Source organism: Somniosus microcephalus, chromosome 9, assembly GCF_052327205.1.
Source record: "Somniosus microcephalus isolate GS21.2 chromosome 9, FLI_Smic_1.0, whole genome shotgun sequence".
In the NCBI taxonomy this organism is placed as follows: Eukaryota; Metazoa; Chordata; class Chondrichthyes; order Squaliformes; family Somniosidae; genus Somniosus; species Somniosus microcephalus.
Genome location: NC_140995.1, coordinates 132,690,063 through 132,716,137, shown reverse-complemented (window position 1 = coordinate 132,716,137; position 26,075 = coordinate 132,690,063). Strand labels below are relative to the sequence as shown.

The following is a 26,075-nucleotide window of genomic DNA, read 5'->3' as shown; positions in this document are numbered from 1 at the left end:
CCTGGTCCCTGTGGTTAGAGTACCTCTCTTGCAGTGTTGACCCCCTGCACAAAGCTGGAGTGCTGTGTGCGAGACCCTGGGTGCCCCTTCCCTGGCTTGCTGAACAATTTGTGTTAGTGCTGAAGAACTTTTCCTATTTTTTGGGGTGCGTAATGGAATTCAGCTTTAAGAGCTAAAGACTCCCATTTGGGACTTCTTTTAATGTTAATTTAAATAAAAAGACAGTAAGGGCTGAAGACAGCATTTTTTTACTTCATGTTTAGTTTTATTAGTTCAGAAGGCATTGCCCTTTTAAAGCATTGCCCTTTTAATGTCTCATAATGCCTAGCGAACTCACTGCCTCACTTCCAGAGGCTGTTGGAAGATGGCATGCCATTTCTGGATGCCAACTTCGCTACTGATACCTGCACTAACGCCACCAGGAGGGCGTTACATGGTAAGTTGTGCTGAGCTAAAAATCTTTAGTTTTCTCTTCTACCACTTCGACCATGTTCAGCGGTCATTAACCCGAGGCCACGGTGATGCTGGCAACTCCCGTGGCAGCCACAAATTTCTAGGCCTTGATCTTTCTTATATGATAGCAAATTTTAAATGAATGTTAAGTATGTGGCATAGGTGTCCAAACAGTTCTTTATGGTTCAAAACTACAAGGTGTGCAACAGAAGGCTTCCTTTAATCTATGTGAAATCCAGAAACTAAGCTGTGAGGGGAGTTGTAGCAAAAAAGTGGAAACAGTTTGTGAATGTAGGTGTAGGAAATGTGAACACTAAATCCTGCACAAAGGCCACAGTATATAAGAAATATTGGCCGAGATAGAAACATAGAAAAATAGGAGCAGGAGTAGGCCATTCGGCCCTTCGAGCCTGCCCCGCCATTCAATATGATCATGGCTGATCCTCTAGCTCAATACCATATTCCCGCTCTCTCTCCATACCCCTTGACGCCTTTTGTGTCTAGAAATCTATCTATCTCCTCAAATGTATTCAGTGACTTGGCCTCCACAGCCTTCTGTGGTAGCGAATTCCACAAGTTCAACACCCTCTGAGTGAAGAAATTTCTCCTCATCTCAGTCCTAAATGTCCTACCCCGTATCCTGAGACTGTGACCCCCTCGTTCCCAGCCAGGGGAAACATCCTCCCTGCATCCAGTCTGTCTAACCCTGTCAGAATTTTATACGTTTCAATGAGATCCCCTCATTCTTCTAAATTCTTCTGAATACAGGCCTAGTCAACCCAATCTCTCCTCATATGACAGTTCTGCCATCCCAGGAATCAGTCTGGTGAACCTTCGCTGCACTCCCTCTATGGCAAGTATATCCTTTCTTAGGTAAGGAGACCAAAACTGCACACAGTACTCCAGGTGTGGTCTCACCAAGGCCCTGTATGACTGTAGTAAGACATCCTTGCTCCTGTACTCAAATCCTCTTGCAATGAAGGCCAACACACCATTTGCATTCCAAACTGCTTGCTGCACCTGCATGTTTGCTTTCAGTGACTGGTGTACAAGGACACCCAGGTCCCTTTGTACATCAACATTTCCCAATCTATCACCTTTTAAATAATACTCTACCTTTCTGTTTTTCCTACCGAAGTGGATAAATTCTCATTTATCCATGTTGTACTGCATCTGCCATGTACTTGCCCACTCACTCAACTTGTCTAAATCACCTTGAAGCCTCTTTGCATCAATTCAATTCAATTCAGTTTTTATTTGTCATATATGCAGCAAGACGTGTGTACTGCACAATGAAATGTTGATTTTTACGAGCGCTCCCAACATTCTCCTCACAACTCACAATCCCACCTAGTTTCGTGCCATCAGCAAACTTGGAAATATTACATTTGGTTCCCTCATCCAAATCATTGATATATATTGTGAATATTGGGGCCCAAGCACTGATCCCTGCGGTACCCCACTAGTCGCCGCTTGCCACCCCGAAAAAGGCCCATTTATTCCTACTCTCTGTTTCCTGTCTGTTAACTAATTTTCAATCCATACCAGTATATTACCCCCAATCCCAGGTGCTTTAATTTTGCACACTAATCTCTTATGTGGGACATTATCAAAGGCCTTCTGAAAATCCAAATACACCACATCCACTGGTTCTCCCTTATCTATTCTACCAGTTACATCCTCAAAAAACTCCAGTAGGTTTATCAAACATGATTTCTGTAAAGTCTGTGGGTTGTACAGTTAATAACGACACAGACTTCAGGAATAACAAACAAACAGGTCTTTACTATTCGAAGGTCAGGGCGAATCTGCCCAAGGAATCATGCCACAACACTTATATACCGGTGTGGTCACCGTCGGTATTACAGTATACAGAAGCCAAACAAGTAGTGCCACACCTAAAGTAGTTCTCTTAAAGGTGAACGGTTACATACAATAGTTCTCTTAAAGGTAGACGGGTACATACACTACAATCCTCCCTTTTTAGCTTATTACATACAGAGTCCCCATTAAACATAACATATCTTCAACTTCATATAAAACAATTTACAGACATAGTCTCGGTGGGAAACAGTTCACAGGTTCAGTCTCTGCGGGAACAGTTCACAGATTCAGTCTCTGATCTTGACTCGGTCCGAACAACATCTCTTTGGTGTAGATGGTTCACATTGCTAGCGTGACTCCTCCATATCCTTTTCTTGACGTAACAGCTTGAACTTTCGTCCTGCTGAACCAGCAGTGCTGACTTTTACAACAACTGGGTTGCCTTGATATTTTCCTACTTCCCAACTGATTTAACTCCTTTCGTAGGGTCCACGCATGATCTGGTAGAAGTGATAATATTTGCGATAGTTATCATCTTCTGCTTCTTTTTCTTTTCTGCTTTTTGGAGACTCTCGGGGCTCCCTTATCAGCTGCCAGCTGTAGCGCCACCAACTCTCTATGTTCCTTCGACTTTAAGTGCTTCATCCTGATTTCGGCACTTTGGGAGTTTTCATCACAAACTGGGCAGACCACATCCTCGTAATATTCAGTGTCACTCAACAGGTCATGGTAATATTCGGGTTCGTCCTGAGTTAGGCCAGCGAGAGGGCCTTCTACTTCCTCCTTACCCATCTGGACGTTAGCTGACTGTGGTTCCTTCCCTAGACATCTTTCTTGAAAAGACTTCTTCATGCATTCATCTTCATCCCGCTCTTCCTGGGTTTCCTGCAAATCCTTCACTAATGACCTCATTTGTGATTTCAACACTTCCCCTTCCCTCGGGGATTGATTGATCGGGCTATTCAATCCTTCTACTGGAGCAGCTGTTTCAACATTCTGTTGTTCACATAGACGCGATTCAGCGTACTTTTGGCATCCCAGTAAAGTCTGTTTTGCAACCTCAGCTATTTCCCAAACTTTTGAGAGCTCCGAACTCCTTCCCGTTGAAGATTGAAGCTCGTGTTCAGATTGTTCCCATTGCAGAGTCTTTTCCCTCAGCATATGAAGGAGTTGGCTGACCGTTAACTCTTCCACGGGAACACTGTGGATCAGAGTCTTCTCCATTTCATCCACCTTTTCCTCCAATGCTTCCACCTTCTGTTCCTCTTGTACTTTGGCTTTCAGCGCTCGGAAAAGTTGCGCCCTGATGCTCTCTAGCTCATGTTCAGGGACCATTCTTACAGTCTCTGTGTTTCTTACAGTTTCCTTTTCTTCCACTGAAAGGATTCCCAGTTGAATCTGTTCTTCAAGTTGTTGAACCTCGGACATTGCCGCCTCATATTTGTCTTGGGTTTCCTTCAATATTTTTATGAGTTCTTGGACATCTTGTCTTTCATGTTCTGCCATGTCTTTCACCTCTAATTTCTCATCTATGGATGGAACTTCTACCGATGAGTCTGTCTTGGCCTTGAGCTCATCAAGAATTTCCTGCAGCCTTTGGACTTCTTGCTCATGTTCAACCTTTAGTTGTTCATATGCTTCTACTGAAACTAGCTTTTCGGAGGTTGCCGAGTTAACCCCCTCCAGAATTGTAGCCTGGGCCTGTTCATACTGTTCTTTCAACTTCTCACACTCTGCATGTAAGGAGTCGTAGAGAAGAACTGGAATAACATCCTGGCTTCCTGAAGATTCCTCTTCATTTGCTTCTTTCGCAATTTCCTGTTGGAGTTCAGCCAAGGCTGCTATGCTATCTGCCTCTCGAAGTCTCACTGCCATCAAATCTTCTTTATTCCTGCAGTCTATCTCAGCCATTTTCCGATTACTTTCATTTAACTGAGTGAGTAGTCCCTTATTCTGGGCTGAGAGATATTGCACCTTCTCATGTAGACCATAGCACTCCTTCTCTGCTCGACATAGCTGGTTACTGCTGATTTGGTTCTGTGTTTCAAGTTCCAACATCCTTTGCTTAGCTTCTTTCAGTTTCGCCCCTATAAGCTCCTCTTGCAACATGGCCACATTATTCACATCAGGTAAAGAAGCGTTTCTCTTTTCCATGTCCAAGATTTTTTTCTGCATATCTTTAAGTGCACACTGCGATTCAGCTTCTCTTAACCTTGCTTGCACTAGCTCCGTCTCCAATTGCAGAACAAAATCCTCAGTGTAGCGTGGTTTGCCTTTATGCTGTATCTCTAGATCATGCAAATATTCTAACTCCTGAACATCATAAGGGAGATGTGATCGGTAATTGGTCACGATGGCTCTATGGTCGCTCTTTGCTTGAGCTAGCTGCCTCTGCTGTCTTTCCAGGTTCTCCCATTCGGTGTCCCAGAACTTTTCCATTGTTTTCATCTCTTGTACGAGACGGTAACTCAACTGTTCTAATTGTTGTCGTACTTTGAAATAAGTTTGAGTCCGAGTTCGGTGTTCTTCCGTCGTGGATAAGTCCTTAACTTGAACAGGCTCAGAATTCTCTGTCAAACTGGAGTTCTGCTCTGAAGCTTTATTCTTCTCGGTAGCATAAGCCTTTATGCATGTCTTCATTTTCTCCACCATAGTCGGCAAGTTCATTTTAGCCTTGTCTTCCATATTTGAGTTGGTCTTATCGTCATCCGTTTCAGAATCTGAGCTGATAGCTTGCACCGAGTCCTCACTCATTATGGCTTTTAGATAGTGCCATTCCATGTCTATTTTCTTGATCCACTCTCATCCTAGAAGTGGTGGTCCTCCCTCAGATAATACGTACAAGTTCATTCTTGGGTGTTCTTTACCCCTATCTCTCACCTTGACTCTTATCTTCCCCATGGGGTATACCTTATGCCCCGTGTATGTCTGCAATACGAACTTGGTATTTCTTAAGGGTATGTGAGAGAATAGCCGGTGGTAGTCCCTTCGATTTATGACTGATAGAGCTGATCCAGTGTCCAACTCCATTCTTACTTGGACTCCAGCTATTTTTAGTATGACCCAGATAGTTTGTAGGTCAGCTTCCTTACTCACATTGTGAATTCTCAGACTACCCAGCTCCTGGCTGTTTGGGTCTGAGTCTGAATTCTGTTCGTCTGAACTCTTCTCAGCCACCTTGTGTACCTTGTTGTACTTTTCTTGTGGTGGCTTCCTTTGGTTGTTGGTCTTCTTCCCTGACCGGCATACCTTAGCGATGTGACCCAGTTTGCCACATTTCCTACATTCTTGGTTCTTAAACCAGCATTGATTCTGGTCGTGTGTTGTCTTCCCACAACGATAGCATTTTGTTGTACTTGAGGTAATTTGGTCCACCCCGAGTGCTGCCGCCTTTAGCTGCATTTCCGCCGTTCCTTTCGCTGCGGCTTCGTGCGATGCGGCTATAAGGACAGCCCTGTCAAGTATGAGGTCGTTCTCTTCGAGTAGTCGCTTTTGTGTCCCTTCCTTGGACAATCCGCATACGAACTTCTCTCGCAGTGCCTCTGTCAGATTCCCTCCGAACTGGCAGCATTTCGCTAGCCTACGCAGTTCGACCAAATATTCCGCATTGCTTTCGTCTTTCCGTTGCGTTCTTGCATAGAATTTGAATCGTTCAGCCAACATCAACGGTGTGGGGTTCAAGTGGTCCTTCAGAACAGCCACAATCCCTTCGAAAGTCTGATCCGCCGGTTTAGCTGGTGCTAGTAGATGCTTCAAGAGCCCGTATGTCTTTGCGCCCATCGAGTTTAGCAATGTTATCGCTTTGTCGTCTTCCTCTATTTTGTTGGCTTCACAATAGATCTCGATGCGTTCCACGTACGTGGCCCAGTCTTCTATCTCAGAATTAAAATCGTTAATATTCCCTCGCTTAGGCATCTTCCTTTCCTTGGGAGCAGCACAAGTATTTCTTTAAATTCTTATTTATTATTTATTTATTTCTAAGATGGCGGTTTTTCCCGTGAAAATGGCGGTTTCCCGCTCTTTCCTTCTCTCCCCGCCCCTTCAATGGCGGTCTCCCGCGTCTGTCGTCTTCTCCGCCTAATGGCGGCTTCCCGCGTTTCTTCCCTGGTGGGAGGGGTACGCTTTCCCCACAGCGGACAGGTTCAGCCGCTGGGCTGGCTTCCGCACAGCTCCCCTTACTCGGCTCTGTCTTTCTCTCCCGCTCGCACGGCTCTACCGGCGCTGGGTACCCCGTTCACGGAGAACAGTTCAGCCGCTGGACTGGCTCTCGCGCAGTCTCTCTCCCCTTGCTCGGCTCTGTCTCTCTCTCCCCCACGTTCGGCTCTACCGGCGCTGGGTACCCCGTTGGTGGAGAACAGTTCAGCCGCTGGACTGGCTCTCGCGCAGCCTCCTTTGGTCGGCTCTGCCTCTCCCACACGCCTGGCTCCCGTTCGCCTCCCAGCCCTCACGCAGTCCGGTGCTTCCCTCCCCGGCTGCGGCTGAGTTTCTCTCTTCCCGCGCCTGCTCCCGGTCTCAGCGCTTCGTGGCTTCGGTCGCTGCCCGGCTTTTCCCGCCGATCGCGGTCCGGCTATCTCATGACCCGCCTTCCTGACCAGCTCTGCTCCCCCTCGACCATGGTCGAGTGCACAGCCCTTATCCTCCGGATTTCGTTACACTTTTCCCTACTCACAGTCTCCGCGGCCGCCTTGTTTCCTGCTGATCGGCTCACTCCGCACCGTGGTAGAAGGGTAGTCAGTGCCTGTTGCTGATGGAAGCTTTTGTTGCTAAAGTCTTCCTCCTTCCTCCTGCTGCAGCCTCGTGTTTTCTTTCAGCAGCACGACGAGGGCGGTTGCCTCTCTTCGACGCTCTTTAGTTGCTTTGGTAGTCTTGCCGCAGGGTACGATCGGACTCGTCGCCACTGTAAAGTCTGTGGGTTGTACAGTTAATAACGACACAGACTTCAGGAATAACAAACAAACAGGTCTTTACTATTCGAAGGTCAGGGCGAATCTGCCCAAGGAATCATGCCACAACACTTATATACCGGTGTGGTCACCGTCGGTATTACAGTATACAGAAGCCAAACAAGTAGTGCCACACCTAAAGTAGTTCTCTTAAAGGTGAACGGTTACATACAATAGTTCTCTTAAAGGTAGACGGGTACATACACTACAATTTCCCTTTCATAAATCCATGTTGACATTGTCTAATCCCGTTGATATTTACTAAGTGTCCTGTTATCACATCCTTTATAATAGACTCTAGCATTTTCCCAACTACTGATGTTAGGCTAACCAGTCTGTAGTTCCCTGTTTTCTCTCACTCTCCAATCTGCAGGAACTGTTCCATAATCTATAGAATTTTGGAAGATGACAACCAATGCATCCACTATTTCCATGGCTACCTCTTTTAGTACTCTGGGATGCAGATTATCAGGCCCTGGGGATTTATCGTCTTTCAGATATTTGGGGGTTTAGGCTCGTTTTGCTGAAAAAATGGTGGCCGAATCGCTTTTGTCGCTTCCGACAGGTCCCACAGCAGCCGCCATTTTCGGCAGGTCGGCATTGCTGCCATTGCCAGCACTCGCTAGAGAAATGGAAATGAGGCAGACCGTGACGTCAGTGAGTGTGCAATTCTCATTTGACCCACGATCTTCCATTTTCGACGTCACTGCTCCACTTTCCGCCCTCTCTTAATCACAACCAACTGATCAAGTGTTCAGCAGCAGGAAGGAGCCTCCAGCAGCGCTATTTAAAGGGATCATCAACAACAACTTGCAGCTGACATGGTTTCTCAGTTTTACTGGCCCTGTCTAAGTTTCTGCAACTTTTGCAGCTTTCTAATTTTTTTTAAGTTGCTGAGGTCATAGGGAGTGGTGCTGCAAGTGGAGAATGTCTAGTTTCTCATTTAACGGCTTCTGCTCACACCACTTGCTCACAGTCATGGGGACTCTACTTACAGTCCCCTACGTGCTCGAGTATCTTCAGGAGAGGGAGTGGAGGCAGCGAAGAAGAGGAGAAGCTGCTCGCAGAAGGAGGAGGAGGAGGGCCAGGAGGGCTCTTAGCAGGTGTCCTTACCCAACTAGGGTCTTCCGAGAGCACTTTTCTTACCTCCACTTAAGCGAGGAGCAATGTATTAGGAGGCTCCACTTCACCAAGGAGATGGTCACTGTTAGATCCGTATGTTAATGGAGACACAGAATGCAGGAGTTGATTTAACAAGTGTTTACTGAACAAAGTCTGGAGGTGAACTAACTACACAAGACGCTACACAGGCTTATATACCCGAGTGGTCACTACTGGTGCTACGGTATACAGGGGCTTCAAAAACATAGTTTCTCTTAAAGGTACATACACTACAATTCCTCCCCTTTTAGATAAATAGTACATAACATTTTAAGTAATCGTTAAATAACATTTTTACATGAACAATAATATACACATTTGCTGAAGTTAATCAATTACAAATTCAGTCTCTCTGGAGGCTTCCTGACTCGGTCCGGATAACGCCTCGGTGATGTAGTAGGTTCTTTTGGCAAGGTCGATTCGGCTTCAATGCCAGTGTCGGGTTCATCTGGTTCCAGTATCACCGGATCGGAGGTAGATGCTATGGGTATCTCTGCTTCATCACTAGGCGTATAGAGTTGTGGTGTAGGTTGTCCTTTTTCGGATGACTCTATGATCTGGTCAGCATGGCGCCTTATTATGCTTTCTCCAATGTCCACGGTATACATCAGCGGTCCTAGTCGTGTGCAAATAGTTCCAGGCTGCCATTTCTCGGTACGGTAGTCCCGGGCCAAAACTGGTTGACCTATCTGGAAGGTTCTAGTTGGCCTTTCATTCATGCTTTGAAATTGCCGGTTCTCTACGTCCCTTCTGACGTTTGGCTTGACCAAATCCAGCCGGCATCTTAGGCTTCTATTGAAAAACATCATGGCGGGGGTTTGGTTTGTAACCACATGTGTTGCATTCCTGTACGCAAACAAGAAGTTATCTACCTTATGTTGTAGATTTATGTCTTCATTACCCATGGCCTTTATGGCCTTCTTGAAGGTCTGGACAAACCTTTCAGCCAATCCATTGGTGGCGGGATGGTATGGGGCGGACGTGTAGTGCTTAACCCCATTGTTTTTTAAGAACTTCCTGAATTCTTCGGATACAAATTGCGGTCCATTATCAGAACAGATCTGTTCAGGCAGCCCATTCCTGGCGAATATGGTCCTTAATACTGTGATGGTTTTTTCCGTGGTGGTGGAGGACATCTTTATTACCTCCGGCCACTTGGAGTGTGCATCCACCGCGATTAAGAACATTGAGTCCATAAATGGACCAGCAAAGTCGATGTGTACCCTTTGCCATGGAGATGAGGGCCACTCCCATGGATGTAGAGGGGCTTGTGGTGGGGCGTTTTGGACCTTCTGGCATCCTAGACAGCTCTTGGTCATTTCTTCGATGTCTCCATCGATACCTGGCCACCACACAAACGCTCTGGCTAAGTTCTTCATTTTCACTCCACCCAGATGCCCCTCGTGAAGCTCCTTTAGCACTCTATCGTTGAGTTTGGGTGGAATCGCCACTCTGGATCCACACATCAAGGTTCCTAGGCACACTGACAGCTGTTCTCTTCTTTGCGAGAATGCTGGCAACAGTGGTTCGCCATGTGCTGGCCATCCCTTCACCATTAAATCGTAGACTCGTGAGAGAGTCGGGTCATTTCGCGTTTCCTTTTCAGTGGTAGAATTTGTCACCGGTAGACATTCCACTATGGTCGAGTGGAACATCTCCACTGGGTCCACTGTAGGTGCCTCTTCCACCGTTGGCAACGGTAGGTGCGATAACCCATCAGCATTCCCATGCTGTTTTGTTCCTTTGTATTCTATGTCATATTGGTGTGCCCCTAGGAAAAGGGACCACCTCTGTAGCCTTTGCGCTGTCATAATGGGAACGCCCTTTTTAGGGTTGAATATGGAGACGAGGGGTTGATGGTCAGTCAACAAGGTAAATTTTTGTCCGCGTAGGTAATGGTTGAATTTCTTCAGCCCCCACACCAGGCTGAGTGCCTCCCTGTCGATCTGGGCATAGTTACGCTCAGCTGAGTTCAATGAGCGTGACGCAAAAGCTATCGGCCGCTCCAAGCCATCAGGGAATCTATGCGATAATACCGCTCCCACGCCGTAAGGGGATGCATCGCACGCCAGTCTGATTGGCAGTGATGGGTTGTAATGAGCCAACATTTCCCTGGACGTAATCAAGCCTTTGCATTTATGGAAGGCACATTTACAGTCTTCGCTCCATTTCCAAACTACTCCCGTTTGTAGCAGTGCGTTAAGAGGGTGCAGAACCGTCGACAAGTTTGGTAAAAATTTATGATAGTAATTTACTGATCCCAGGAACGACCTTAATTGTGAGACATTTTCAGGCGCTGGGGCTTTTACGACCGCTTCAATTTTTTCAGGTGACTTATGCAACCCTTCTTCGTTAATGACATGGCCACAATATGATATTTGTTTCTGGAAAAATTCGCACTTGGGGCGATTTGCTCATAGGCCCCGTTCTCTCAGCCTCGTGAGCACCTGCTCCAAGTTGGCAAGGTGCTCGTTGTCGTTTTCTCCTGTTACAAGGATGTCGTCTAGGTAGCATTGAGTCCCCGGAATCCCTTGCAGGACTTGCTCCATAGCTCTTTGCCAGATAGCCGGAGCTGATGCCACTCTGAAAACCAGTCGATTGTACTGGTACAGGCCTTTGTGTGTGTTTATCGTGAGATACATTTTAGAGGCCTCCTCAACCTCCATCTGTAGATATGCCTGTGCTAAGTCAATTTTGGTGAAACGTTTCCCTCCGGATAGTGAGACGAAAATATCTTCTATCCTCGGAAGAGGATACTGTACCGTGTGAAGAACCGGGTTTACAGTCACCTTGAAGTCCCCACAGATGCGAACTTTTCTCTGTTCTTCAGATTTATCATTATTCAACGTTTTCTTCATGACCGGGACGATGGGTGTTGCCCACTCGCTCCAATCTACCTTGGATAACACGCCTGCTTTTTCCAAATTCTCCAGCTCTGCCTCGACGGCTGGACGAATTGCGTATGGCACCGGCCTTGCCTTAAAAAACTTGGGAATTGCCGCATCTTCCACCTTTATTGAGACGGTGACGCCTTTCAAGGTTCCTAGTTCCTGTTGGAACACTTCTTTGGCGTTGGCCAAGGTGTCTTTTAATCGTTCAGGTATGATGTCATCATTATTTTTTTTCTTACTGGTCACCGTCAGTGCCTGAATGGAGTACCAGTCCAAATGTATCTTCCTGATCCATTCACGTCCCAACAACGGTGGACCACCATCTTGCAGAACGTATAAATACAACTTCTGTATTTCCTTGCCGTTGTATACAACAGGCACCCTTATTTTCCCTCTGGGGTATACTTTCTGCCCCGTATATGTCTTCAAGATAATGGATGTGTCTTTCAAAGGTATATGCGGAAATAGCCGCTCGTAATCCCGTCGACTCATGACGGTCAGAGCTGATCGTGTATCTAGCTGCATTTTGACTAGGGACCCCGCTATCGTGAGGGTAACCCAAATGGTCTGGTAATCTTCTTTGGCAATTACATTATGTAATTTGAGACAGCTTAGTCTCTTGTTTCCGGAGTCGCTATCACTCTTCTGGTCTTCGGAGCTACTGTCCGTCATCATTTGTACCTTTCTGTACTTTTCCTTATTGACCTTTTTACTGTCAGCGGATTTCTTTCCAGATCTGCATACACGTGCAATGTGTCCCATCTTTCTGCATTGCCTGCATGCTTTGTCCTTGAACCAGCAGTCCTTCTGGTCATGGGTGGATCTGCCGCAGCGATAACATCTCTCGAAACCCCGTGTCATTTCATGGGTGCCGAAGTCCTGTGGTTTTTGCTGTATCTCTGCAGCTCCTCTTGCTGCTGCTTCGTATGATACAGCCACACTGAAAGCCTTGTCCAGTGTCAAATCTTTCTCAGAAAGTAGTCTTTTCTGTGTTCCTTCGCTTAGGAGACCGCAGACGAATTTGTCTCATAGAGAATCTGCCAGTCCTGCCCCGAATTGGCAGTGCTTTGACAGCTTTCGTAATTCGGTGAGGTAATCAGCGTTACTTTCATTCTTGTGCTGATTTCTCCTGAAGAATTTGAATCGTTCCGCTATCAGCAGCGGTGTTGGGTTTAAGTGCTCCTGTAAGGTATCAACAATCTCCTTAAAATTCTTGTCCATCGGTTTGGCTGGAGTGATCAAGTTTCGTAACAGCCCGTATGTCCTTGCGCCCATCAGATTTAGAAGTACCGATGCCTTTTTATCATCCGCTACTTCATTCGCCTTGCAATATACCTCCACTCTTTCCACATATGTGGTCCAATCTTCTATATCACTATCGAAAGCAGTAATATTGCCAGTCTTCGGCATCTTGAAAATCTAAAATGGCGCTACCCGCGCTTTTCCTCTGTCCCCGATGGATCAAAATGGCGCCTCCTGCGCTTTTCTTTCTTCCCCGCCGAGTTAAGATGGCGCCTCCCGCGTTTTCCCGCCACTGCCGCTGCTGCCAATGCCGTTCTCTGCGGTTCCCGTTGCGACCTGCAGCTTTTCGCGGTATTTCTATTTTTTTTAATATATCGCTTTAATGGTTTCTCCGTTACTTGGAGAACCGTTCCCGTCGTGGAGCGGACCCTCTGGGACTTTCCCCTCCTTCTGCTCGGTCCGAACGCCGACCTGCTTTGCAGCACCGGCCGCGCCCTGAGTGCTCCACCCTCTCTCTCTCTTTGCTTCTGCTTCCCGACTCGCTGCCCGGCCCCGTTGCAGAGCCACCCGATCGAGCTCTAGCCCGCCGCAGCCCAGGAAGGATCAGTGCACTACCTGCCACCAGCCCGTTTAGCTGGTGAAACCACAGTTTTTTCTTTTTTTCTTCTTGCTTCTGGCTTCGACCTTCGTCTGAGGAATCGATCCCCTTGAGGTGCTGCTGAATTGCAGGTAAGTTCGTTTCTAAGTCGTCGCCACTGTTAGATCCGTGTGTTAATGGAGACACGGAATGCAGGAGTTGATTTAACAAGTGTTTACTGAACAAAGTCTGGAGGTGAACTAACTACACAAGACGCTACACAGGCTTATATACCCGAGTGGTCACTACTGGTACTACAGTATACAGGGGCTTCAAAAACATAGTTCCTCTTAAAGGTGCATACACTGCAGCCACAGAACCTCCTGCAACCAGACCTGCAGCCTGAGAGCAGGGCGACCACGGCTCTCCCAGTGGCCCTCAAGGTCACCATGGCCCTCAATTTCTTCACCAGCAGATCCTTCCAGTCTACACTAGGAGACATTGCTAACATCTCCCAGTTCGCCATCCATCGAAAGATGATTAGGGCCCCAAACACCCCTTCCAGGTGAAACAGCGATTTACTTGTACTTCTTGCAATTTAGTATACTGTATTCGCTGCTCACAATGCGGTCTCCTCTACATTGGGGAGACCAAACGCAGATTGGGTGACCGCTTTGCGGAACACTTCCGTTCAGTCCGTAAGGGGGACCCCGAGCTTCCGGTCGCCTGTTACTTTAATTCTCTGCTCCACTCCCACTTGGCCTCTTACATTCACAGAATCACAGAAACCCCACAGTGCAGATAGAGGCCATTTCGGCCCATCGAGCCTGCACCGACACATATCCCACCCGATTCCCGTAACCCCTACACCAACACATATCCCACCCTATCCCCGTAACCCCATGTATTTAATCCCCCTAACACTAAGGGTCAATTTATCATAGCCAATCAACCTAACCCGCACATCTTTGGACTGTGGGAGGAAACCGGAGCACCCGGAGGAAACCCACGCAAACACGGGGAGAATGTGCAAACTCCACACAGACAGTCGCCCGAGGCCGGATTCGAACCCGGGTCCCTGGCGCTGTGAGGCAACAGTGCTAACCACTATGCCACCGTGCTGCCACATTGTTCCACAGAAGCTCAACATAAGCTCAAGGAACAACACCTCATCTTTCGATTAGGCACTTTACAGCCTTCTGGACTCAACATAAAGTTCAACAATTTCAGGTCATAACCTCGGCCCCTATCATATATTTTTTTCCATGCTTTTTTCTCTCTTCTCTCCCACATGGCAGCTGTCTTTCAATCTGCCAGCACAATTTACACTTCATCTAGAGCCATCCTTTGTTTCTTAACCTGTCCCATTACCATCTCCTTTTGCCTTGAATATCTCTTAATGTCTCTTAACCTCTCCTGCCTTCTATCCTATCACAGACCTTCCCTTTTGTTCTTTCATCCCCTCCCCCTTTCCCAGCTCCCACACTTGCTTAAAAATCTGTTCCATTTCCTGCTTTTTTCCAGTTCTGACGAAAGGTCATTGACCTGAAACGTTGACTCTGTTTCTCTCTCCACAGATGCTGCCTGACCTGCTGAGTATCTCCAGCATTTTCTGTTTTTTCCTGTTTTTATTTCAGATTTCCAGCATCTGCAGCATTTTTGTATTAATTTTCTTAAATTGTCTTTGCTTTATTTTGGCTAAAATTGCACATAAGTGTATTGAGCAGGTTTTTCAAGGTGGGGAAAGAAGCGAGAGGTGGAAGGGTTTAGAGACAGAGTTCCGGAGAAAGAGACGAAGCAGCTAAAGGTTCTGCCATCAATGGTGAGGCGAAGAGACTGTGAATGCCCAGCAGCCCAGAGTCAAAAGGCTAAAGGATGCAGGAGGGGGTATAAAACTGGAGGAGGTTGCAGAAAATTGGGTTGAGGTCGTGAGGGATTTGAAGATACCGACAAAGGTTCTAAATTTAAAAAGTGTTGAGGGACATGCAGCCAAAGTTAGTTTGTGAAAATGGGGATAATGGGTGAACAGGACTGAGTGAAGAAAAGAATAAGAGTAACTACGTTTTGGACAAGTGAAAAATTATGGAGATTGGAGAGTCAGAGCCAGAAAGAGGGCACTGGAGAAAAATATTCTGTTGGTGACAAAAGCATGGATAAAGGGTTTCAGTAGAAACATAGAAACATAGAAGATAGGAGCAGGAGTAGGCGATTCGGCCCCTCGAGCCTGCTCTGCCATTCAATGAGATCATGGCTGATCATCCAAATTCAGTACCCTGTCCCTGCCTTCTCCCCATATCCCTTGATCCCTTTAGCCTTAAGAAATATATCCAACTCCTTCTTGAATATATTTAATGAATTGGCCTCCACTGCCTTCTGTGGTAGAGAATGCCACAGGTTCACCACTCTCTGGGTGAAGAAATTCCTCCTCATCTCTGTTCTAAATGGCTTACCCCTTATCCTTAGACTGTGACCCCTGGTTCTGGACTCCCTGGTCATCGGGAACATCCTTCCTGCATCCAGTCTATCCAGTCCTGTTAGAATTTTATAAGTTTCAATGAGATCCCCTCTCATTCTTCTAAACTCCAGCGAGTATGAGCCCAATCGACCCAATCTCTCCTCATACGTCATTCTTGTCATCCCAGGTATCAGTCTGGTGAATCTTCGCTGCACTCCCTCCATGGCAAGAACATCCTTCCTCAGATAAGGCGACCAAAACTGCACACAATACTCAAGGTGTGGTCTCACCAAGGCCTTGTACAACCGCAGTAAGACATACTTGTTCTTGTACTCGAACCCTCTCGCTACGAAGGCCAACATACCATTTGCCTTCTTAACTGCCTGCTGCACCTGCATGCTTACCTTCAGCGACTGGTGCACAAGGACACCCAGGTCTCGTTGCATTTCCCCTTCTCCCAATCTATTGCCGTTCAGATAATAATCTGCCTTCCTGTTTTTGCCACCAAAGTGGATAACCTCGCATTTATCCACATTATACTGCATCTGCCATGCTTCTGCCCAATCACTGAACCTGTCTAAATCATACTGGAGTTTCTCAGCATCCTCCTCACAGCACACACGCACACCCAGCTTTGTGTCATCTGCAAACTTGGAGATATTACATCTAGTTCCCTTGTCTAGATCATTTATATATATTGTGAATAGCTGGGGTCCTAGGACCGATCCCTGCGGTACCCCACTAGTCACTGCCTGCCACTCGGAAAAACAGCCGTTTATTCCAACTCTTTGCTTCCTGTCTGCCAACCAGTTCTTTATCCAAGTCAGTACCTTGCCCCCAATCCCATGTGTCTTAACTTTACACGCCAATCTCTTATGCGGGACCTTATCGAAAGCCTTCTGAAAGTCCAAATACACCACATCCACTGGTTCTCCCTTATCTATTCTACCAGTTACATCCTCAAAAAATTCCAGTAGATTAGTCAAGCACGATTTACCTTTTGTAAATCCATGTTGACTTTGTCCGATCCCGTCACTGTTTTCCAAGTGCTCTGCTATTACATCTTTTATAATGGACTCTAGCATATTCCCCGTTTTCTCTCTACCACCTTTTTTGAATAGTGTGGTAACATTAGCTACCCTCCAATCCATGGGAACTGTTCCAGAATCTATCGAATTTTGGAAGGTGACCAGCAATGTATCTATTATTTCTAGGGCCACTTCCTTAAGTACCCTAGGATGTAGATTATCAGGCCCTGGGGATTTATCAGCCTTCAATCCCATCAATTTCCCTAATACCATTTCCCTACAAATACTGATTTCTTTCAGTTCCTCCCTCTCATTAGACCCTATGTTCCCCGACATCTCTGGGAGGTTTTTTGTGTCCTCCTTTGTGAAGACAGTACCAAAGTATGTATTTCATTGGTCTGCCATTTCTTTGCTCCCCATTATAAATTCCCCTGATTCTGACTGCAAGGGACCTACGCTTGACTTCACCAATCTTTTTCTCTTCACATATCTATAAAAGCTTTTGCAGTCAGTTTTTATGTTCCCTGCAAGCTTACTCTCATACTCTATTTTCCCCCTCTTAATTAATCCCTTTGTCCTCCTTTACTGAATCCTAAACTGTTCCCAATCCTCATGTTTACTGCTTTTTCTGGCCAATTTATATGTCTTCTCCTTGGATCTTATGCTATCCCTAATTTCCCTTGTTAGCCACGGTTGAGTCACCTTTTTTGTTTTATTTTTATGCCAAACAGGGATGAACAAATTCTGTAGTTCATCCATGCGATCTTTGAATGTTTGCCATTGCCTATCCACCGTCAACCCTTTGAGTAACATTCCCCAATCAATCCTACCCAACTCGTGCCTCATACCATCGTAGTTTCCTTTATTTAAATTCTGGACCCTAGTCTCTGAGTCAACTACTTCACTCTCCATCGTAATGAAGAATTCTATCATATTATGATCACTCCGACCCAAGGGGCCTTGCACAACAAGATTGCTAATTAATCCTTTCTCATTACATAATACCCAGTCTAAGATGGCCTGATCTCTAGTTGGTTCCTCGACATATTGGTCCAGGAAACCATCTCGTATACACTCCAGGAATTCCTCCTCCACAGTATTGTTACTAATTTGGTTAGCCCAATCTATATGTAGATTAAAGTCGCCCATGATAATTGCTGTGCCCTTATTGCACGCATCACTAATTTCCTGTTTAATGCCATCCCCAACCTCCGCATTACTGTTTGGAGGTCTGTATACCACTCCCACTAACGTTTCTGCCCCTTGGTATTTCTCAGTTCTACCCATACAGATTCCACATCATCAGAGCTAATATCCTTCCTTTCAATTGTGTTAATCCCCTCTTTAACCAGCAATGCTACCTCACCTCCTTTTCCTTTTTGCCTATCTTTCCTGAATATTGAATACCCCTGGATGTTGAATTCCCAGGAGTGCAGGAGTTGAGGTAGCAGCAGAAACAGGCAGTGTTGCAGAGATGGAAACAGGAAGTTGTGTGACGGCAAGTTCTCACATTGCCTGGTTCAGCCTGAATGAGTGGCTGAGGAGGAGGGTGGAATCAGTGATAAGGACCAGAGTTTATGGTGGTGGTCAAAAACAATGTTAGAATGTATTGTTACTGGACTATCTCAGACACAGCATGTATAATAGCGTAGGTTTTGTTTTGGTTCATAGGAGAGTAGAGACTTGATTTTAACATAAGGCATCAAAACAGGTGGGCAATGGGCGGAATGTTCACTTCTTTCTGCTGGCAGATGGCCCAAGACATAAATATACGTGCTTAATTGTATAACTAATTTATATTAGACTAGCTGAAGTGCCCGGCGGTGCCGAGGGGATTTTTGAGGGAATGTTGTTGTTGGAAGAGAGAGAGAGAGCGACTGGGGGGAAGAGAGAGAGAGAGAGCGAGCGACTGGGGGGAAGAGAGAGCGAGCGAGCGACTCAGGGGGAGAGAGAGAGAGAGAGCGACTGGGGGGGAGAGAGAGAGAGAGCGAGCGACTGGGGGGGAGAGAGAGAGAGAGCGAGCGACTGGGGGAAGAGAGAGCGAGCGAGCGACTCAGGGGGAGAGAGAGAGAGAGAGCGACTGGGGGGGAGAGAGAGAGAGAGCGAGCGACTGGGGGGGAGAGAGAGAGAGAGCGAGCGACTGGGGGGGAGAGAGAGAGAGAGCGAGCGACTGGGGGGGAGAGAGAGAGAGCGAGCGACTGGGGGGGAGAGAGAGAGAGCGAGTGACTGGGGGGGAGAGAGAGAGAGCGAGCGACTGGGGGGGAAGAGAGAGAGAGCGACTGGGGGGGAAGAGAGAGAGAGAGAGAGCGACTGGGGGGAAGAGAGAGAGCGACTGGGGGGAAGAGAGAGAGCGACTGGGGGGAAGAGAGAGAGCGACTGGGGGGGAGGGGGTGGGGGGGAGTGGAGGGGGGTTGGGGGGGAGGGGAGGGGGGGTGGGGGGGAATGGGGGTGAGAATGGGGGTGAGGGGAGGGGGGAATGGGGAGGGGGGGTGTGGGGAGGGAGGGGTGTGGGGGGAGAGGGGGGAGGGGAGGGGGGAGAGGAGGGGGGGAGGGGAGGGGGGAATGGGGGGGAGGGGAGGGGGGAACGGGGAGTGGAGGGGAGGGAGGGGGGTGTGGGGGTGTGGTTGGAGAGGGGGGAGGGGAGGGGGGAGAGGGGAGGGGGGAGGAAGGGGGGGTGTGGGGGGAGGAAGAGGGGGGTGTGGGGGGAGAAAGGGAGGGGGGGAGCTAGCAGACCCGATGGCTCCGTGGAGCTCCGTGCCGCCCCACGCACTGACATGGCTCAGCCCGAGCACCGGCCTCCCGCTCTCCGGAGCCCCGCCCTCCCGCTCTACAGAGCCCCGCTCTCCGGATCCCTGCCCTCCCGCTCTCCGGAGCCCCGCCCTCCCGCTCTCCGGAGCCCCGCCCTCCCGCTCTCCGGAGCCCCGCCCTCCCACTCTCCCGAGCTCCGCCTTCCCGAGCCCCGCTCCCCGCCCGAGCCGGCTTCAAGACCAGAGAGACGCCGCCGCGCAACCTACCGCATGAGGCCCGGCCGGACTCAAGTCGCGCTCCGGGCGGAAGATGACGCGGATGCTGACGCCCACCCCGCCCGCCTTTACTAAGATGGCGGCGGTGGCGACACTCGGCTCAGGCCCGCCCCCTCCAGCCTTCACAAAGATGGCGGCGATCGCTGGCCTTTTGTCGATCGCGACGGGAGGCGCCTAGCTCGGGCGTGGCTGGTCAACAGACGCCCAGGCTTTGAGGCCTGGAAAAACGGTGAAAGGTAGGAAAATTATAGAGGTTAGACAAAAGATTTACAAATTAATTAACTTTTTTTAAAAACAATTTGGCCTAGAAATTCAGTGCCCTTAGCACCGATTTTGCGGCGCTAGAGGGCCTAGCGCTGCAATTGGCGCCGGTTCCTAAATTGCCTGGCGCCCTTCCGCGGCGGTAGACCGGTAGCGCTGCGCCAGCACCGATGACGTCATCGGTGTGCGCAGCGTCCCAGTTGCCGTGGTAACCCGGCCCCAAGCCGAAATTCAGTTGCGGCCGCCTCGCCAGTGGCAGCCGCAACTAAGACTCCGGCAAACGAGTGTTGCCGGAGTCTGCGCCGGCGCTTTAAGGAGGCGCGGCGGCCGGCCGCTTTCCCGCCGGCCGCCTGCCCGCAGCTCCCTCCCCGGACTTCTCCCTGCCCCCCCGGAACAGATGCAAGCCCGGCACTTGTCCGAGGTGCCGGGCTCATTTTTGTAGAGATTTGCGCGGGCCGCGGCCGGGTGCAGGCAGCTCCTCCTTAACGGAAGGAGGAGGCCTGCACTTCCCGAGCCTGCCGCACCGCAGCGGGCGCCGCAATGCGGCGCGTTGCACCAGTTTTCAGGCGCTAAAACCCTTCAGTAGCGCCGGCAGCCGTTTGGGCGCGGCGCTACTGAATTTTTGGCGCGCGCAAAGGGCTTTAGCGCCGGCGCTAACTTCCGGCGCTAAAGCCCTGGCGCAGCGCAAACTCAATTTCTAGGCCTTTGTCTTTTAAAAGCAACTTTTTTTTTGCTGGAAATGTAGATTTGAAAAGAAACACGCAGAAAGCGGGAAAAAGAAATGAAAAGTTTGGAATCAAGATGGCGGCGACTCACCTCGGTTCAGAACGATAAGGCCCGCCCACACACGCACCGATTGGTGGACCGTCAGGTCACCGAAGCGTAGGATTGGTCAATCGTCCCGTCACTCGACTGTAGGAGGGCCCGCCCGCACGCGCCAGGAACCCGGCGTATGATTGGTCGACCTCAACGTCACTCTATTGCTAATGAGCGGATAATGAGATGCTAATGAGCGGAATTTTGAACTTCTTTGGATACCGCGGGTGCAATTTTTGTCCAGCCGAAACGTAAATACGCTTACGATCGCTTTGGAATCGTAAGCTTTCTTTTGATGTAACGCACATGTAGGTACGCTCTATAACTTTAGAGTGTATAGCCGGACAGACGCACACCGAAGGACAGACAGAGAGACAGACAGATGTATCCTTTTATATATATAGAGTAGCGGGAGTGCCCGGCGGTGCCGAGGCTTTTTCGAGGGCATGTTGTTGTTGGAAGAGAGAGAGAGCGACTGGGGGGGAAGAGAGAGAGCGACTGGGGGGGGAAGAGAGAGAGCAAAAGGGGGGGAAGAGATAGAGCGAGCGACTGGGGGGGAAGAGAGAGAGAGAGCGACTGGGGGGCAGAGAGAGAGAGCGACTGGGGGGAAGAGAGAGAGAGAGCGACTGGGGGGAAGAGAGAGAGAGAGCGATGGGGGGAAGAGAGAGAGAGAGCGAGCGACGGGGGGAAGAGAGAGAGAGAGCGAGCGACTGGGAGGGAAGAGAGAGAGCGAGCGACTGGGGGGAAGAGAGAGAGAGCGACTGGGGGGGAAGAGAGAGAGAGAGCGACTGGGGGGGAAGAGAGAGAGAGAGCGACGGGGGGAAGAGAGAGAGAGAGCGACTGGGGGAAGAGAGAGAGAGAGCGCGACTGGGGGGAAGAGAGAGAGAGCGACTGGGGGGAAGAGAGAGAGCGACTGGGGCGGAAGAGAGAGAGAGAGCGACTGGGGGGGAAGAGAGAGAGAGCGACTGGGGGGAAGAGAGAGAGCGACTGGGGGGGAAGAGAGAGAGCGACGGGGGGAAGAGAGAGAGAGCGACTGGGGGGAAGAGAGAGAGCGACTGTGGGGGAAGAGAGAGAGTGACTGGGGGGAAGAGAGAGAGCGACTGGGGGGAAGAGATAGAGCGACTGGGGGGAAAAGGGGGAGGCGGGGGAGGAAAGGGGGGGAGGGGAGGGGGGAGAATGGGGTGTGGGGAGGGTGGGGGGAGAGGGGGAGGGGAGGGGGGAGAGGGGGTGGGAGAGGGGGAGAGGGGGGAGGTGAGGGGGAGGAAGAGGGGAGGGGAGGGGGGTGTGGGGGGAGAAAGGGAGGGGGGAGCTAGCAGACCCAATGGCGCCGCGGAGCTCCGTGCCGCCCCACGCACTGACATGGCTCAGCCCGAGCCCCGCCCTCCCGAGCCCCGCCCTCCCGCACTCCGGAGCCCTGCCCTCCCACTCTCCCGAGCTCTGCCTTCCCGCTCCCTGCCCAAGCCGGCTTCAAGACCAGAGAGACGCCGCCGCGCAACCTACCGCGTGATGCCCGGCCAGACTCAAGTCACGCTCCGGGCGGAAGATGACGCGGACGCTGACTCCCGCCCCGCCCGCCTTTACTAAGATGGCGACGCTCGGCTCAGGCCCGCCCCCTCCAGCCTTCACAAAGATGGCAGCGATCGCTGGCATTTTGTCGATCGCGACGGGAGGCGCCTAGCTCGGGCGTGGCTGGTCAACAGACGTCCAGGCTTTGAGGCCTGGAAAAACGGTGAAAGGTAGGAAAATTATAGAGGTTAGGCAAAAGATTTACAAATTAATTAACTTTTTTTAAAAACAATTTGTCTTTTAAAAGCAACTTTTTTTTTGCTGGAAATGTAGATTTGAAAAGAAACACGCAGAAAGCGGGAAAAAGAAATGAAAAGTTTGGAATCAAGATGGCGGCGACTCACCTCGGTTCAGAACGATAAGGCCCGCCCACACACGCACCGATTGGTGGACCGTCAGGTCACCGAAGCGTAGGATTGGTCAATCGTCCCGTCACTCGACTGTAGGAGGGCCCGCCCGCACGCGCCAGGAACCCGGCGTACGATTGGTCGACCTCGACGTTACTCTATTGCTAATGAGCGGATAATGAGATGCTAATGAGCGGAATTTTGAACGTTTTTTGGATACAGCGGGCGCAATTTTTGTCCAGCCGAAACGTAAATACGCTTACGACCATTTTGGAATCGTAAGCTTTCTTTTGATGTAATGCGCGTGTAGGTACGCTCTATAACTTTAGAGTGTATAGCCAGACAGACACACACCGAAGGACAGACAGACAGACAGACAGGCAGGCAGACAGACAGACAGATGTATCCTTTTATATATATAGATATTATAATCTTAAACTGAGGTGCATGGCAGCGTTGTGATAAAGGTTAGGGGGGAAAAATTCGTCCAGTTAGTGTCGCCCGTTAGCGCCAGTAGATGGTGCTAATGCGGCGTTGAGACCAGTACCGACAGGGCGAGGTGAATCCAGCGCCACACGCCAAATCGGGACCCCCCGTACCGCTGCTGGTAACAGCTATCGCCGGGGACCTCAATGCCAGGGAGATCGTGTCTTTAGTGAGTGTGCAATGTTCACTGAACGCTCGATTTACCAAATTGCTTTTAGCCACTTACCTCACCACCTGGAGTAAACACCAACCGGGAGAGCTGGCGTGCAGCACCAGGAAGCCGGCTGCAGGGACGTTATTTAAAGGGATCATCAGTAATCACTCACACCTGTCAGGTTAGTGCAGTTTCAGTGGCTTTTTGTTAGTTTCAGCTACTGAAACAGTTTCATTGAGTAATTTCAAGATTCTTTTGTATCAGGAGTCTTGTGACAAGTGCAAAGTAGCTACATTTATTATTCAAAGATTCAAACTGCAACACTTGGTAAGATTAATGGGGGCTGTACTGGCATGCCACCTTGCCCTCCGGGGTCTACGACAGAGAGAGCGTAGGCAGCGAGAAAGACAGGAACATGTGTGCAGAGGGAGGAGGGCGAGGAGGAAGAAGACGAGGAACAGGAGGGAGGGAGGAAGCAGTCAGACAATCGGGGTTCCTGACGGGCGGTCCGTGATGTGGTGTGCCACCTCCCTCCACATAGTGAGGCAGACTTGTGGCGAGGACCTCCTGCCAGTTGGTGGGTACAGGACTGCCCGCCTTCTCTCCAGCACTAAAACCAATGCCTCCAAAGCTTCATGGGAAAACTATGGGCTCTCTCCCTGGGGCAGCAATCTGCCATGAGGATTTGTAAATAAGTGCTCCTTCTCCTTGTCCTTCTTCTTATAGTTGCTGAGGCAGCTGCACAGCCAACAATGCTGAGAGTGAGGTGCTGCAGCATTAATGAACCTCCCCTTTAAGTAGTGAAAAAAGCCTGAGGCAATCATGAGTTGTGATTAGACTGCACCCGATATTGGTCCAGCCTTTAAGTGTAACACCAATGAGCTTGAGATTTTAGACTTGATTTAAGACTCCAATCATTTTATTGAGCAGTGAGGACGAATTTTGCGTGCAGTCTAGAGCATTTATGCCTGGAGCTAATTCACCATCTTTTTTCCTAACACCGCCCATTCCTTGGGTATAATGAATTTGTAGTCCAATGATTTTTTTAATGTTTTTTGTAAACCATTTTCAGATGCTGTAATATCGTTTTTGTAAAGAGCTGCGACCTGTTAGAGATTAAATAAAGTCACTAATGAGGTTTATAAACAAATTGTCAATCTGTATTGGTTTATGCTTAAAAAATAGCAACTCATGATTTCTTACCAAATCTCATGACTTTTAAGAGTTTGTTTCATGATTTATGAGATGGTGGAGTTGGCATTACTGCATTCGATAAGGTGCCACACAAGAGGTTGTTACACAAGATTAGGGCTCATGGGATTGGGGGTAATATATTAGCATGGATTGAGGATTAGTTAACAGACAGAAAACAGAGAGTAGGAATAACCGGATCATTTTTGGGATGGGAGGGTGTAACTAGTGGAGTGCCGCAAGGATCAGTGCTTTTTACACTCTATATCAATGACTTAGATGAGGGGATCGAGTGTAATATATCCAAGTATGCTGGTGATACAAGCTAGGTAGGAAAGTAAGCTGTGAGGAGGACGCAGAGAGGCTGCAAAGGGATATAGACCGATTAAGTGATTGGGGAAGAAGGTGGCAGATGGAGTACAATGTGGAGAAGTGTGAAATTATCCACGTTGGTAGGAAGAATGGAAAAGCAGAATATTTTTTTAAAAGGTGAGAGATGAGTAAATGTTGGTATCCAGAGGGATTTGGGTGTCCTTGTACATGAATCACAGAAAGTTAAAAGCAGGTACAGCAAGCAATTAGGAAAGCAAATAGTATGTTAGCCTTTATTGCAAGGGGGTTGGAGTATAAGAGTAAGGAAGACTTGCTGCAATTATATAGGCTTTGTTGAGACCACATCTGGAGTACTGTGTACAGTTTCAGTCTCCTTACCTAAGGAAGGATATACTTGCCTTAGTGGGGGTGCAACGAAGATTCACGGGATTGATTCCTGGGATGAGAGGCTGTCCTCTGAGGAGAAATTGAGTAAAATCGGCCTATATTCTCTAGTGTATAGAAGAATGAGAGGTGATCTCATTGAAGCATATAAGATTCTGAGAGTGTTTGACAGGGTAGATGCTGAGAGGCTGTTTCCCCTGGCTGGAGAGTCTAGAATTAGGGGTCATCATTGTCACGGGATAAGGGGCCGGCCATTTAGGACTGAAATGAGGAGAAATGTCTTCACTCAGAGGGTTGTGAATCTTTGGAATTCTCTACCCCAGAGGGCTGTGGCTGCTCAGTCGATGAGTATATTCAAGACGGAGATCGATAGATTTTTTGGCACTAAAGTAGAGTTGGTGTAGAACTTTAGACATGATCTGATTGAATGACGGAGCAGGCTCGATGGGCCATATGGCCTACTCCTGCTCCTATTTCTTACATTCTTATTTCCGGGGCACTGATATGGCTGGTCTAGTTCAGTATCTGATTGATGGTAACCCCAAGATGTTGTTGGCGTGGGACTTGGTGATGTTGGTGCTGTTCAAAGTCAGAAGTTGATGGCTGGGCTTCTTCGCTGGAGATAGTCATTGCCCAGCACTTATATGGCAGGAATTTTACCTGCCACTTGTCAGTCCAAGCCTGAATATTATCCAGGTGCTGCTATAGGCTGGCATGGGTGATTTGTGTGAAATTAAACACTGTGGAATTATAAGCAAACAGTTCCACTTCTAACCTTCCTTTTTTTGCTGTTTTGCTTTCTTAGGCTTAGCTGAAAAGAAGCTGATTTCTACTCAACATGAGCACTTTTCCCAAAGAGTTCAAGTAAGATTACAGAAAATAAATAATGGTTTTTGCTATGTATTTATCTTACAGTGGGAGTACTCAGTGACTACCCATT

The 26,075-nt window shown here is 48.7% G+C and overlaps 1 protein-coding gene across 3 annotated transcripts in view; it reads left to right on the top strand.

The window, feature by feature from the left end:
* The window catches only part of LOC147112699 (uncharacterized), a 139,614-nt gene that overhangs the window by 26,300 nt on the left and 87,239 nt on the right, over positions 1 to 26,075 (top strand). For 2 of the 3 annotated variants that reach the window (XM_085997212.1, XM_085997214.1), the window contains exons 1-2: positions 22,842 to 23,408; positions 25,941 to 25,999. In XM_085997212.1, the coding sequence (XP_085853338.1) occupies positions 25,974 to 25,999 (26 nt within the window). In that variant the 5' untranslated portion in view covers positions 22,842 to 23,408; positions 25,941 to 25,973. Of the gene's footprint in view, positions 1 to 22,841; positions 23,409 to 25,940; positions 26,000 to 26,075 lie in introns of those variants that run through there. The other variant, XM_085997213.1, reaches the window with a different exon arrangement.